The 15,959-nt window shown below is 42.6% G+C and overlaps 1 protein-coding gene across 1 annotated transcript in view; it reads left to right on the plus strand.

Annotated features, from left to right (window-relative positions):
• Positions 1 to 15,959, plus strand: part of LOC132400766 (potassium voltage-gated channel subfamily KQT member 5-like) — a 307,130-nt gene that overhangs the window by 240,670 nt on the left and 50,501 nt on the right. The window contains exons 4-5 of the mRNA XM_059982100.1: positions 6,172 to 6,347; positions 15,611 to 15,736. Of these exons, the coding sequence (XP_059838083.1) occupies positions 6,172 to 6,347; positions 15,611 to 15,736 (302 nt within the window). The remainder of the gene's footprint in view (positions 1 to 6,171; positions 6,348 to 15,610; positions 15,737 to 15,959) is intronic.

The following is a 15,959-nucleotide window of genomic DNA, read 5'->3' on the forward strand; positions in this document are numbered from 1 at the left end:
GTCCAGGTGCTGGTTAATGGGCCTATGCAGAATAATAATTCAGCTTGAACTATATGGGCCAGAGATCCTGCTTGTGCTGTAGTTCTCAGTGACTCTATGACCGTAGCAGACTAACAGGTATCAACACCTTGATCTATGAGTGTTCCCCTCCTTTACCAGTAAATTCAATGCAACACATCATATTTCTCTAATTAATCTTCCAGATATAAGGTGAATTTCACAATAAATATTTGTTTGTCACTTGTACATCAAAACATACAGTGAAATGTGTTGTTTGCGCCAATGGCCAGCAGAGTTCAAGTATGTGCTGGGGGCAGCCCATAGTGTCACCATGCTTCTGGCACCAACAGAGCATGCCCACTAACCCTTTACTCACCCAAGGAAGGGTCTTGGCCCGATATGTTGACTGTTCACTCCTCTCCATAGATGCTGCCTGACCTGGTAAGTTATTCCAGCATTTTGTGTGTGGTACCCTTTACTAACCTGCACTTTTTTGTAATGTAGGAGGAGGTCAGAGCATGCAGTCATGGGGAGAATGGACAAGTTCCTTACAGGCAGCAGTGGGAATTGAACCCTGATCTTCCAATCGCTGGTGCGGTAAAGCATTACACTAACTGCTACACTACCAAACAGCCCCAGGAAGAGTCTCCAGTTAATTCTGAGTAGGATATTGCGAGTATGCTCTGATCTTAATATGGGCAGGCGGGGGTGACACCTATGAGATTTGTGTATTTATGCATATTTTATTCCATACCCATACCCTAAGTTTATAATTTATAAAATTCTTTATTCTTAAATATTGTTGTTTTTTGTTGTTTGTTACACGAACGCACTAGGGCACTGTGGTAGCACTTAGTGCAACGCTATTACAGCTTGGAGCATCGGAGTTCAGACTTCACTTCCAGCATCCTCTGTAACAAAGTTTGTACATTCTTCCACATGCGTGGAGGTTTTCTCTGGGTGCTCTGGTTTCCTCCCACAGTCCAATAACACACTGGTTAATTGGTCATTGCAGGTTGTCCTGTGATTAGGCTAGAGTTAAATCAGTGGGTTGCTGGGCAGCACCACTTGTTGAGCCAAAAGGGCCTTTTCTCTAAATAAACACAACACAACAATTTCCTAAACATCCAAGTGTGTACTGCGAATAAAGTTGATCCTTGTTCCTTTTGGTGTGGAGATTGCAGATGAGACCATGGCTACTGTGAAGAACTCTGACAGGAGGAACCCTGGGGAAATCCAAGGAGAATCATTTCCAAAATCACACAGGCAGCACTTTTGAAATGTGTACTTACTTCAGCAAAGCAATGGGCAATCAACCCACAACCCAAGAAAAGATAGTAAAACACACAGTGGGATAGCTGGCATGTATCCAGGGTGGGGGAAGAGAATGGTGATTATTTATAGTTAAAAAAAGACACAAAGTGTGTTGGTAGCCTCTGATCCATCTCTCTCAAAGTGCAGATGCATTAGTTCCAAACTGACAGTGATTTAAAACATGCTGCAATCTCTCTATCCCAAGAGCTCTTGGTAAGGTGGAGCCAGATGCCACACACTGTGCAATAAAATTTGACTAAGCACTTTTTATTGACAGGCTGAATTGCAATATAACTGGGCTCATTGCCCACAATGCGTCTCCTCCAATCCTGACACCCTGAAAACTCTTGCCCTGAAATATTATAAATGAAAGATGGAGATGCTCAAGATGGCACCAAGCTGTGACCGCCATTGAGGTCACAGCTCAGCTTTAATTGTTTTTTCATGTATTTTTGGGTTTGTGGAGATAGTTGTGTGGACAGAGAGGGGTGTTGGGAATGCATGAATCAATGAGGCCCATTGTGGGGGTCCCATCATCAGCAAGTCCAGAGATCAAGGCCTAGTGTTCCGTGATCAACAGCAGAGGGTCAAATTGCAAGTATGGAAGTTGAGGTCCATTGGCTGGAGCCCTGTATCGTAAATCTCTGTTAACACGCTTGTCTGATTAGAAACCAATATTGCTGGAGGCTGGAGGCCAAAGAAGATGGTCTGTTTTGGGAATAGAGGACTGTTTGTGCGTGGCTGGGAGGGAGGTTTTTTTATTGTTTCGTAGCTTGTCATGGTCTGTTTTGCTGTGTTTCTATTGTTCTGCCAAACATCATGGGCATGCTATATTGGCGCTGGAATCTGTGGTGACTCTTGCAGGCTGCCACCAATACACCCTCAGGTTTGTTGGTTGTTAATTCAAACAATACATTTGAATGTATATTACAGTACACTTGATAAGTAAACTTGAATCATGAATCTTCTGTTCTAAATCAGAAAATGTGTCCCAGTCTCGAATTTCTACTCTGGGTCCACGATCAATCTGGCACAGAACAAACTTGCTTTCTGAAATTAATTTTTTTTTCTCTCTTAAGTTTGCTCGACAGCTTATTTGCATACTGCTGAAAGCAATATTTTTGAATATATCAGTGTAATAACCTGGTGCAGTTTTATTAATTCATCTGCAAGTGGTTTCTCTGCAAAATTGTCAGCATTTTTCATCCAAGTGGCTAAATTTTGGTCAATGACTGACTTGCTTTTAATGTAAATCTTTCAAGTAGTATCTAGGCCCAGTTAAGTTTATGGGACTACAGTAGCCAGATTCAAAGTCAAACTAAAGATCAAGAGATTTTAAATGTTAAACACATGAGATTCTGCAGATGCTGGAAATCTTGAGTAACACACACAAAATGCTGGAGGAACTCAGCAGGTCAGTCAGCATCTATGGAGGGGAATGAACAGTTGACGTTTGAAGCCAAGACTCTTCATAAGGACTGAAAAGGAAGGAGGCAGAAGCCAATGCAGGTACCTGAGATCATCGCTTCAAACTTCTTCACTGTCCATGCTTCTAATTTCGGTGCCATCTGGAAACCTACTAGTTATTGCCACCTACATCCTCATCCAGATCCTTAATATAGATGACAAACAACAGGGGCACCAATCCCTGTGGCACACCACAGGTCACAGGCCTCCAATATGAAAAACAACCCTCCCTCCCCACCCTCTGACCCATTCCCCCAAGCTGGAACTCCCTCTGGAAACCATGTGATCTAACCTTCTGGACAAGCCTTATCATACATTGGGTGAGATGGAGGTCGGTTGCCAGGTAGCCACCCAGCAAATGTGGCCTCTGCATGATATTCAGCTTCAGATTCACATTCACTTATTTATCGTCTGTACATCAAAACCAGCATCAAAGAGCATCATTTGTGTCAATGACCAACACAACTTAAGTATGTGCTGAGGACAGCCCACCGGTGTCACTACACATTCTGGTGGCACCACAATGTTCAGCAGAACAACAACAGCAACAGCAAAACAAAATTTTAAAATACAAGTGATTCTGCAGTTGCTAGAAATCTGAGTAACACACACAAAATTCTGGAGGAACTCAGCATGTTAGGTAGCATCTATGGAAAGAATTAGAGAGTCAACATTTCAGGCTGAGAACCTTTATCAGAACAGCAAAACAAGCCCCTTTCCTCCCTCCTGCTAACACACACACACAGGAGTCTCCTACTCCAAGACAGGTGTCTCCACAGTCCCAGACTGGCAAATATCAGAGCTCCAGCTGAGCCAGGGCATTGGATCTTGACTTCCTGACTCGTCAACGTTGGTATTCAACCTTTGGGCTTTGATCTCCATTATGTTACAAAGCCCTGAAATCCCAAACATCGGGCCCGTGACTTCCAGACACAGTGACCCAGCGGATTTGACCATTGGGCCTCAGTGTATGGAATCACCTACATTGCTACTCAGCATCTGGGCTTTGATCTCCAGTATTCACACCAATACTTGCTAATCATGGGACTTGGAACTCCAGGCCCCAAACTCACATGGTATCTGAGGCCCAGAATTTAACAGATATTCTTCCCATTTTCCCCCTTTCTCACTCACATACATTGGCTTCTGGCCCACTAACTTTAATTTCTTGCCTTTGTGTATGGATCGATTTAAGGTTTCACCTCCTTTTCTAAGGTTCCCCCCACTTGTTTTGTCCATGTGCACTGTCCAACAGCTGAGGGAGAAGCTTTTCTTGGAAGCAAACCCACCTAGAAGTGACTCCTTACAAACAGACAACTTAGCATTCATTTTAAGAAGGCTAGAATATAAAAACAAGACTGTAATCCTGAGGCTTTATAAGTCATTGGTCAGACCCCATTTACAGTATTATGAGCAGCTTTAGGCCCCTTATCTAAGAAAGGATGTGCTGGCATCGGAGAGGGTCCAAAAGAGGCTCATGAAAATTAGTGAGAATGAAAGGGTTAATGTACAGAGAGCATTTGACAGCTCTACTCCTGTACTCACTGGAGTTTAGAAGAATGAAGAGGGAATTTCATTGAAACTTTCCAAATATTGAAAGGCTGAGATAAGAGTGGAAGCGGAGAGGAAGTTTCCATTAGTGGGAAAGTCCAGGACTAGAGGACACAGATTCAGAATACAAGGATGCCCCTTTGGCAAAAAGATGGGTAGGAATTTCTTGAGCCTGAAGAATTGTAGAATTCATTGCCACAGATGGCTGTGAAGACCAAGTCATTGGGTGTACTTAAAGCAAATATTGATAGATTCTTGATTAGTAAGGGCTTCAAAGGATATGGGCAGAAGGCTGGAGACTGGGATTGAGAGGAATGGTCCAACATGTCCATACTACCTAGTTCAGCATTGTGCTGAGTTCTCCTATGGGATAGGAGCAATGACACCTGCAGTTTGTGAAACCACTGCATAATACACAGAAAACACAACAGATCTCCCCTCTCTTCCTGCCAGCCTGATACCACGCCAGAACATTCTCACCAATAAATCATCTTCAGCCTGAAATTATGAAACAGCTGTTTTCCCTTCACTAACTGGAAAGCGGATAAACTCTTAACGCACCATGTGCCAAATTAAAAGATCATTTCAAGCACTTCTCAAAATTAACCACTCCTCAGGGATTCAATTAGATTCAATTCATATCACTACTGTAAATGATGAGAGTTTTTTTTGCTTGAAATGTAGAAAATGAAAGCTACATAGAACCATCACTTAATGAAATCCAATGTTAAATTGTAACATGCTCCAAAGAGTTAGGAAGGATGAGAGTAAAATCAGACCATGCTATGGCTGTTCTATACCAGCTGAATGGTATGAATGGTGAGGGTGCAGAGTCATGGGTTCATACAGCATAGAAACAGGCCATTCAGCCCATCTTCCCTATGCTGACCATTGTACCTATCTATATTAATCCTATTTGCCTGTGTTAAGACTGTATCCTTCTATACACTGTGTATTGAAGCTTCTATCTAAGTGTCTCTTAAATTTTTTGACTGTATCCACCTCCAGCACCTCCTCTGGTGTATTCCAGATAACAAGGATACGGTGCTAGACAGCACTGTAGTGTAGCAGATAGTGTAATGTTATTACAGTGCCAGCAACCAGGATTCAATTCCACTGCTGCCTGTAAGGAGTTTGTAAATTTTTCCCATGACTACATGGTTTTCCTTTGGGTGCTCTGATTTTGTCCCACATTCCAAAAGACCTAAAGGTTATAAAGTTGTGGGCATGCCATGTTGGCATCGTAGGCATGATGACACTTGCATTCTGCCACCATATACCTCTCACTATATACTATCTTTAGATTCATTTTCTTGCAGGCATTTACAGGAAACTAAAGAAATACAATAGGATTTATTGTGCAAAATTGGTGATAGTGAGAATGAGAAGAAAGCATGGCCGGGATGATGCATGCTGCTTTCTTGTGGCTGGCAGTGTTCTTTGTAGATGTTCTCAATGGTAGGGAAGGGTTTGCCTGTGATGGACTGGGATGTATCCATCACTTTCTGTACTTTTCCATTCCTGGACAATGGTGTATCCATATCAGGCTGTGATGCAACCAGCCATTGTGCATCTATAGAAGTTTGTCAAAGGCTTAGATGACATGTTGAATCTACACAAACTTCAAAGAAAGTAGAGATGCTGTCACAGCTTCTTTCTGATGGTATTTATGAGCTGGTCCCAGTGCAGGTCCTCTGAAATGTTAACACTAAGGAATTTAACCTTTGACCCCCTAATAAGGACTATCTCATGGACCTCTGGTTAGGGCAGGTTTCACGTGAGCAAGGAACTTCGCTAAGCCCTGATTTAAACTGACTCCGATCTTCTTGCCCTCTACAGACATCATCGTACTGATCGCCTCCATTGCAGTCATTGCCGCCGGCACTCAGCAGAACATATTCGCCACATCTGCCCTCCGTAGTCTCCGCTTCCTGCAGATTCTCCGTATGGTGCGCATGGACCGCCGAGGGGGCACTTGGAAGCTGCTGGGCTCCGTGGTCTATGCACACAGTAAGGTGGGTGAATGGGAACATCGGTACAGAGCAGGCTCATCGACCACACCCCATCTCATCTCACCAACCCTCATCTTATTCCACTAATTGTGGGAACAGCACAGCAGCGCAGTGCTTAGTGCAATTGCTTTACAGCACCAGCGACTACCAATCGGGTTTCTATTCCGTGAAACAAATCTGTCACAGAGACACCAGACTTCGATGTGAAAATCAATTACCTTTTGCCAAAGGTTACACTACATTTTTTTTAAGCAACAAATAATCTGCTGTAAAAACTCAGCAGGTCGAGCAGCATCTGGTTCAAAGTTTAAAGTAAACTTATTATCAAATTACATATATGTCACCATGTACAACCCTAAGATACAGTTTCTTTCAGGCATTCATAGTAAATAGAAAGAAACACCTTAGAATCAATGAAAAACTGTACGTGACAGAGGTAGGAAAATGACCTGTGTGCACAAGACAACAAACTATGCAAACACAAAAAGAGAAGAATGATAATATTAATAAATAAGCGAACAAATAAATAAATAAACAATATATGTCAAAAAGACAAGTTGTAGATGTTAAGTCTTGTAACCCCAAAACATAAAAACTAATTGAAAGGAAAACAGCAAAAGCTTCAAAAGATAATTTGTGTATGTTCACTTTTTTACTTCAAGCGAGGCACACACGGATCACATGGTAGCGCCATGACTTATGCAATTCATTTAGTTTTACATATAACCCATAATGAATTATTTAAACAAACAAAGAACGCTTAATCAACAGTATATTTACAAGATTACTCAAGTATTACTGAAATATTAAAGATACAACACTCCTCCCTGCTTAGTTACATTCTCCATCTCAATAGAGGATCCATCTCTACAATATACACAATATATTATAGAATACAACTAGAGACATCCACAGCATAGCACATTTTAAATTTTGCCATTCAGGCCTATAGATTTAATCACTGAGGGGGATTTCTTGCTCTTGTGAGATAACGTCTTTCCTGACTGGGGGAATGACTGCTTGGCAGGCGAGACTTGCGGCTGTGGAACATTCTCAGGTTCCGGGGCCTCCTCCATGGTGGTTGTAGGTGTTGATTTGGAGACTGCAGGATGTGGTTCTGACAGCTCTGGATACCTTTCTTTGCATTTCTTTTTCTTCCAGTTTGTACATCTTGATCTTGGCAAGGCCCAATAAGTCACTGGAGTACTCTCTTATTAATCCTTCAATTGCTCCCTTTCTAACCTGATTGCTCTTCTTTATTTCCTTATCCACAACATCATCCAAAAAACCTTCTGTTTTCATATCTCCATTGAGTCCTTTCGTCTTGCCCTTCCGTTCATCCAGCTGGACTTTGGTCTTTGCAACGACTTTTACATGCAACTTTTTGTCTCCCACTTGAAGTTCATGAAATAACCTCAATGCACACAGTCGATTTTGGTTCTTTATACTCACAAAAGCCAAATGCTTGTAACTTTGCTGAAGCTCCTTGAGCTCTCTTCCAGCTTAAAACCATGCCTCAGTTTGCACACTGCCTATAAGAGGCTTTCTCAGATATGTTGCCTACAAAAACCGTTATAGTCAGATCATTGCTTTCATAACTCTTACACTTCCTTGAAACAGCATGGTCCTTCCTTGCTTTCCATCCAGAGGCACAGAAGTTGGCACCCAACACCTCTTATCCCTCTGTTGGGCAATAATTCAGGGTGTACAGCATGGAGACTACTGTGGCATCATCCATTACTTTTCTTAATTCACTTTCAGTTGACTCTATTGCAGGGGATGTGGCATGCAAATAGTGAATGAATCTCCAATCAAGTTGTTGCTGTCTCAGCCAGTCACATCCCACAATACTGGCCCTCTTGGTTTTACCACATGCAAGCCCAAGATGGCTTGTTGGTTGTTGTATTTCACTGTTACAAATGTCATTCCCACAGGAGTTATCTTTTCTCCAGTATAAGTTCTTGGTTGGATATCTACAGGCTTCAGTTCAGTATCTTTGAAATGTTGTTCAAATCCATTTTGTGGAATAACTGAGACAGCAAAGCCAGCGTCCAATTCCATTTTAATTAATTTGCCATTCACTTCGGGTGAAAGCCATATTGCTTATTTATTGTTAGTGTTCACATTGTAAATCTCAGGACTACCCAATCATGTGTCATTATCAGATTTTTCATCAACAGTATGCAGGTAAGCGCTATTTTTGAAACTGCAACTTGATTTTCTATCTTTTTCCCTTGTCTGCGCAATCCATCTATCTTTGCTTTCCCAACTTGTTTTTTGTATGTGTCCTACATTGCTGCATTTTCTTCAAGTTTCACATTTACACTGGCATTGGTTTGGTGCGTGTGAGCCCCTGTCACAAAGGAGGCACAGTTTGTTTGGCCAGGCAGGTCTCTATCTAGACACTGCAATTTTGTTCACGCTCATTTTCATTCATAACTGTCTGTTGTGTCCATTGATAGTGCTACTTCAACTGCTCTTTTAAATGCAAGTTGTGCTTGCTTCTATTAGGAGCTACTTTTGAATGCTAATAAGATTGCACAGACTAAATGATCTCTCAGTGCATCATTCAGTCCATCACTGAACAGGCAATGCTCAGACAACTTCTTCAACGCAGCCACATACTCTGAAATTGACTCCCCTTGATTCCACTTATGAAACCTAAAGCATTCTGCAATATACAATGGTTTTGGTTCTAACTTTTCCTGCATTACTTTCATCATATCAGCAAAGCTCATTTCAGTTGGCAGTCAAACTTTGAAGCAAGTTGTATGCCTTTAAATGCAATGCACTTAGCGTAATTGGTACTCATTTCTCATTGGCTATTTCACTTGCTACAAGATACTGTTCAAATAGCTCAGTATACATGAACACATTTGTGTCAATCTTTCCAATGTAGCCAGCCAGTTCTGCTCATTTTTTTATGATTCTTATCACCCTGTACTCACTATGAACCCATGAACTCTTCAGTTTCCTGCCTGATTTTAAACTCGATCGTGTCTTCCCTTCCAAAGAACACATACTGCACTGCTTTTTTCAAACTTTTTTTAACTGCACCTCCACAGGTAGGTAGACATCTCGGGTTTGCTTTAAAAATACCTTGTCGCCACTGTTATGTTTTGTAACTCCAAAACATAAAAACTAATTGAAATGAAAGCAAGAGAGCCGGGAGATAACTCATGTAGTCTGTACTTACTTCAGCTGAGGTGCACATGTATCATGTGGTAGCATTATGACACATGCAATTCACTTTTTTTTAAACATATAACCTAGAATGAATTATCCAAACAAATGATGGGGTAGGCTCGATGGGCTGAATGGCCTACTCCTGCTCCTATTTCTTATGTTCTTATCTAAACAAACAAACGATGCTTAATCAACAACTTTTTACAAGATTACTCAAACATTACTGAAATATTAAATACACAACAGTAAAGTCTTTAAAGGTGAGTCCATGTGTTATAGAATCAGTTCAATGTTGGGGTGAGTGAATCTGAGTAAAATTATCCTCTCTGGTTCAAGAGCCTGATAGTTGAAGAGTAATAACTGTCCCTTAAACTGGCGATGTGGGACTTGAGGGTTCTCTACCTCCTTCCTGACGGCTGCAGTGAGAAGACAGCATGGCCTGGATGGTGGGCGGGGGTCCTTGATGATGGATGTGGTTTCCCTGCGTTCGCACTCCTTGTAAATGTGCTCAATGGTGGGGTGAGTTCTACCTGTAATGTAAGGGGTGGTATTCACTACTTTTGTAGGTTTACTCCCCGTTCTAGGAGATTGGTGTTCCCATATCAAGCTGTGATGCACCCAGACAGTATACTCTCCACTGCGCATCTATAGAAGTTTTTCAAGGTCTTAGATGACAAGCTAAATCTTCGCAAACTTCTAAAAAAGTAGAGCTATGCCTTCTTTGTAATGGCAGTTACATGCTGTCCTCAAGACAAATCCTCTGAAATAATAACAGCGAGGAATTTAAGGTTGCCGACTCTCTGCAGTTCTGATCTCCTGATGAGGACTGGCTCTTGGACCTCTGGTTTCCTCCTCCTGCAGTCAATAATCAACTCTTTGGTTTTGTTGACATTGAATGAGAGACCATTATTGTGGCACCACTCAGCCAGATTTTCAATCTCCCTCCAGTGTGCTGATTTATCACCACCTTTGATTCACCCCACAACAGTGATGTCATTAGAAAACTTAAATATGTCAAAAGTCAAAGGTCAAAGGTTAATTTGTTTATCAAAGAATACAACTCTGAAATTCTTCTTCTCTGGGTAGCCATGAAACCAAGAAAGAAAAGAAAGGCAGCACAGTCATCAACCCCCAAATCCCTCTACCCCGCACAAAAAAATTAACAAAAAAAGGCACATTGACCCCCAAATCCCCTACATTCCCCACACAATAAAAATGAGAAAGATTGGGCAAAAAACACAGAGCATAAAAAACTATGAGACTGAACAAAAGTCTATAGTTCAAGTCCATGTTCAAAATGCAAAAAAATCTGAGCAACACTCTCTGGCACAGCGGCAGGTTCTCCCATCTCCAGCACAGAGCAATCAAACAACAGGCAGCCAGTACTCACCCTCCGCACACACCTTGATGCTTCAAGCTCCCTTGTCTGTTTAATCGGCACACAACAGAAGATTTAATTGATGAAATGAAGTCAAGTATCAGCTTGCCCCCCATCCCTCAGCCTGCCCGCTACAAGGTTCATGATGCCTCTGTATCCTGGAATCCTCTCAGAGACTGCAGAGTGCTGAAGCACCCATATAATCTCCAAACTTCCACATTCACCACGATGTTTCAATCTCCCTCATCACTTTAATCAATGAAATGGAGTCAAACATCGGCAACACTTCATCCTGCAGATCATCGCCCACCATGAGATTTGTTCACTCTGCCCCTGCTTCCCAGAATCCTCTCAGAGATTGCAGAGCGTTGGAACAACCAAACAATCTCCAAACAGCAAATCACAGGCTCCAACAGTTCCAGAATCACATCCAAGATGAAAAACAAATGTAAAAGACATAAAAGAAATGAAGTATATGGTTTCATGATATATCCAGAAGATGTCAACTGAAGGAGCATCGTACACAGGTGCCATCTTGACAGAGTCATGTCAAACCTCTGTACCAGGACCCTGCACCCAACTTGATTCAAGGCAACATGGTATTGTAGCAGTTAGCATAACACTTCACTTCGTCGTTGTTCTTTTTTGTGCCTTGTGGTACATCAGGTGGCAGTTTTGTCATTCCCTTAGCATTGTTCTGTTTTTTTAACGATCCAAGTTGCTAGCTCAACACTCAACCCTGTATGGATGGAAAGCGTACAAGAGGCCAGCCAGATTCGAACCTGGGACCATTCACCCCAAAGTCTGGTGCTGATGCCACTACACCATCAGCCAACAGCGTAACACTTTACATTGCCGTCAATCACCGACCGTACTTCAATTCCCACCGCTGCATGTAGAGAGCTTGCATGTTCTCCTCATGACTGAGTGGATTTCCTCTGGGTGCTCTGGTTACCTCCCATATTCCAAAAATGTACAGGTTAGTGTTAGTGAGTTTTAGGCATGGTGCCAAAAGTGTGGTGACATTTGCAGGCTGCTCCAGCACATCCTTGAATTGTGTTGCTCACTGTATCTTTCCCTGTATATGTTGCATTTAAAGTTAAGCTTTGATCTTGCACCAGGATTTTATTCACTGATAACCTGACCACCTTTTCATACTAACCCCTTCATTTTACACTCCTGTTCTGAGGCAAGAGGAGAGGTTTAAGTTCATAGTTCCCATCTCTACGTGATGAACATTACTGGCCAGGACTACCTTCATGTTGGAATAATGCATAGATAGAAGGTTTCAAAACAGAAAGCCACTCTTCACCAGGATCCTAAAGGTACTGGGGGAGCAAGGTACTGCATCACCTTGCCCAGAACACCAGGACACGGGTATATAGCGTCTAGGGATAGGAAACACGTGGTCAGTCCAGAAAGAAGTCTCCTCAGAGAGATGATGGAAAGGGGTTAGTGCAGATGACAAAGTAAATTGGAGTTAGCATTGACCAACACAAATTAGTTCCTTTTACAAAATCACTTTCTTCCCCAGGCGGTTAATCCGATCAACCACTCTATTTAGCCCCACACTGCGCCCTCTATCTATTACCCCTATCACTGCACTCTAAACACTTTAAACCACATTTTATAATGCTCTTTATACGGTAAATACAGGGTAGTATTTATGTATTTATGTATATTTTATTCCATATCTGTACTGCAACCTCTAACTTTACATCAGTCTTTATTTTTTATAATTGTTGAATGTTGTTATTTTTTTATTGCATGTCATGCCCTGACCAAAACAGTATATTCCTAATACATGTAAATGTATAGTATATAGTGAATAAAGCTGATCCTTAATCGGAATCAGAATCAGGTTAATTATCACTGATGTATATTGTGAAATTTGTTGTTTTGCAGCAGTAGTACTGTGCAATACATAAAATATGCTCATCAGTTTGTGAACTGCTTTCAGAAATCTGATGGCCGTGGGGAAGAAACTGTTCCTAAAATATTGAGTGTAGATCTTTAGACTGCTGTAGGACCCTAATGGTGGTAATGAGAAGAAATTATGTCTTGGGTAGAGGGTATCCATAATAACAAATGCCACCTTTTAGAGGCATTGCCTTTTGAATGCGTCCTCAGTGCTGGGGAGGCTAGTGACCATGATGGAGCTGGCCGAGTTTACAGACCTCTGCAGCTTTTGCAAGCTTTTGCAGCCACTGCAATATGATGTTGTGATCTTCTATGTTGTTTTCTTTATTCATGTGAAAATTGACCGACATTTATTGACCATCCCTGTAGAAAGGAGCCAATGGCAAGTCAACATTGATAGATCTGGAGCTACACATAGACCAGAGCAGATAAGGACAGTTGATTTCCTCTCCTAAGTGGCATTAGCAAGTTTTTGGAACTATCCAGTTACTTCAGAGTTATTGTTGTTGATGCTAGCTTTTAATTCTAGATTTATTTATGAGTACATGAGAAAGTTGATGTAATGTGTGTGAGTGTAATTGAAGCCTCAGGAGGGACAGCTGGTGTGATACCTCTGGTTCCGAAGTCCAACCACCAAAGGGGATTTTCCACATCCCCTGTCTGGGTCTGTTGCCATTGACAGAGACTGATTCTTGGGATTAGTCAACAATCCACTATTCACATATCAAGTAGCTCCCAGAATGGTCAATGGAAAGCAGTTGCACTGTGCATTTCCATCTGGAAATTCCTGAGGTACTGTGGACCACTTCCAGAATATAGTATTTCCCAACCTACTCATTAACCAATGAATCACCAGGTTCATTTTGCCATCCAGGAATCCAACTCAGATTCAGATTTATTTATCGCATCGACATTGAAACATACGGTGAAATGTATCATTTGCATTAACAAGCAACACAACCTAAGGATGTGCCGCAAGTGTAGCCAACATTCTAGCACCAACATAGTATGCCCACAACATTCAGCAAAATGACACAAGCAACAAGAACAGCAACAATGAAACAACGCAACAGTGAAACAACCCCCTTTCCTCCCTCCCACCTACCTACCAACTCACACAGTCAGGCCTCCAACCCCAGAACAGGCTGCCTCTGGACCTCCAACCTACAGTCCCTGGCCCAGACTCATAGGATTGCAGACATCAGGCCTCAAGTTTCCCTTCATGCCTCTGGCCTCTGACTCACAGACTCGGATAGACCCTGAGAATCAAAGGATCATCGTGCCTCATTGCACTGATGGCATGTGCACTGCCCAATGCTGTCCTTCATTACTTAAAATATATATAGGAGAGTTACAGTATGGTGCAGTTGGAGAGGAGTCTGGAGTTAGCTCTGGCCCAGGAGATGACATGACAGGTGGGAATGAAGCTTCTGAGACTGTGTATCCTACTCTGGTGACCTTGAGGAAGGAGACAGAGAAGAAATATCTTGTGCAACAGGATACCACGAAACCCTCCTCACTGTGGCTATCAGTGGCGTGATTCAAATCCTAGGCACTTGGAATCAATTGTCACACACACACACACACACACACACACACACACACACACACACACACACACACACACACACACACACACACACACACACACACACACACACACACACACACACACACACACATACACACACACACACACACACACACACCATTGCCAAGCAGAGCTATGGAACACTTTTGATGCAGAAGGCCATTCACTCATGGACATGGTGGAAAAAAGAAGCCCAGCCTAACTCACCTAACACTGGCCCTTAACCCTGAAGGCCATACCTACTCCAGTACACATCCTCCACCTGCTTTGTGCCCTGTATAGTTGGAAGACCAAGCAGACACAGGCGCTGTGTTATTAGACCATAAGACAAGCCATTCACCTCATCAGGTCTGCTCCGACCTTTGATCATGGCTGAATTATTATCCCTCTCAACCCCATTCTCCTACCTCTCACCATTAAACTTATCAAGATCTTATCTACCCGGTCCGCTTTAGATATACTCAATGACATAGTTGCCACAGCCATCAATGGCAATGAATTCCACAGATTCACCACCAACTGTCTAATGGAATTCCTCCTCATCTCTGTTCTCAAGGGATGTCCTTCTATTCTAAGGCTCTGCCCTCTAGTCCTAGACTCCCCTTCTGTTGAAAACATCCTCTCCATTTCCACTCTATCTAGCCCTTTCAAAATTTGATAGGTTTCAATGAGATCTGCCCCCCCCCCATTCTTCTAAGCTCCAGCGAGCACAGGCCTAGAGCAATCAAATGTTCCTTATATTTTAATCCTTTAATTCCCGGAATCATTCTCATGACCTTCCTCTGGACTCTCTCCCAAGGCAATGCATTCTTGCTTAGATTTCTTAGATGGGCGCCACAGTCACGTGGAGATTAGTGTGACACTCTTACAGCTCGGGGCAGCGGAGTCTGGAGTTCAATCCCGGTATCCTCTGTAAGAGTCTGGACGTCCTTCCCATAGAATATATGGGTTTTCTCCAGGTGCTCTGGTTTCCTCCCAGTCCAAAGACATACAGGTTAGTAGTTTAATGAGTCATTGTAAATTGTCCCATGATTAAGCTGGGGTTAAATTGGGAGTTGCTGGGCAGCACAACTTGAAAGGAGCAGCACCGCCCTGACTGTGTCGCAAATTAAGTGGAATAGATAAATAGATATGGCACCCAAAACTGCTCCCAGTATGGCCTGACCAATGCCTCGTTCTGTCTCCCTGCAGGAACTGATCACGGCATGGTACATCGGATTCTTGGTGCTCATTTTCTCCTCTTTCCTCGTCTACCTGGTGGAGAAGGATTCCAATGTGCAGTTCGCCACATACGCAGACGCTCTGTGGTGGGGCACAGTGAGTTCAGTCTTCTGGGCTTTGCAATGGGTTCTTACCAGAAAGGGAAATACAGAACAGTTGACCTCAATGTGCTAAACAACCTGCCTCTGCCCTGCGACATGTGGATATCACGAGGACACCGAATGTCAGCAGGTCGTGGGGAAACTGCAGATGCTTACTTCCCAATCTCCAATCAGGGTCCTTTCTGACGGCCCCAGCTCTCACCCCACACTCTTCCTAC

The sequence above is a fragment of the Hypanus sabinus genome, chromosome 10, assembly GCF_030144855.1.
Source record: "Hypanus sabinus isolate sHypSab1 chromosome 10, sHypSab1.hap1, whole genome shotgun sequence".
NCBI lineage: Eukaryota > Metazoa > Chordata > Chondrichthyes > Myliobatiformes > Dasyatidae > Hypanus > Hypanus sabinus.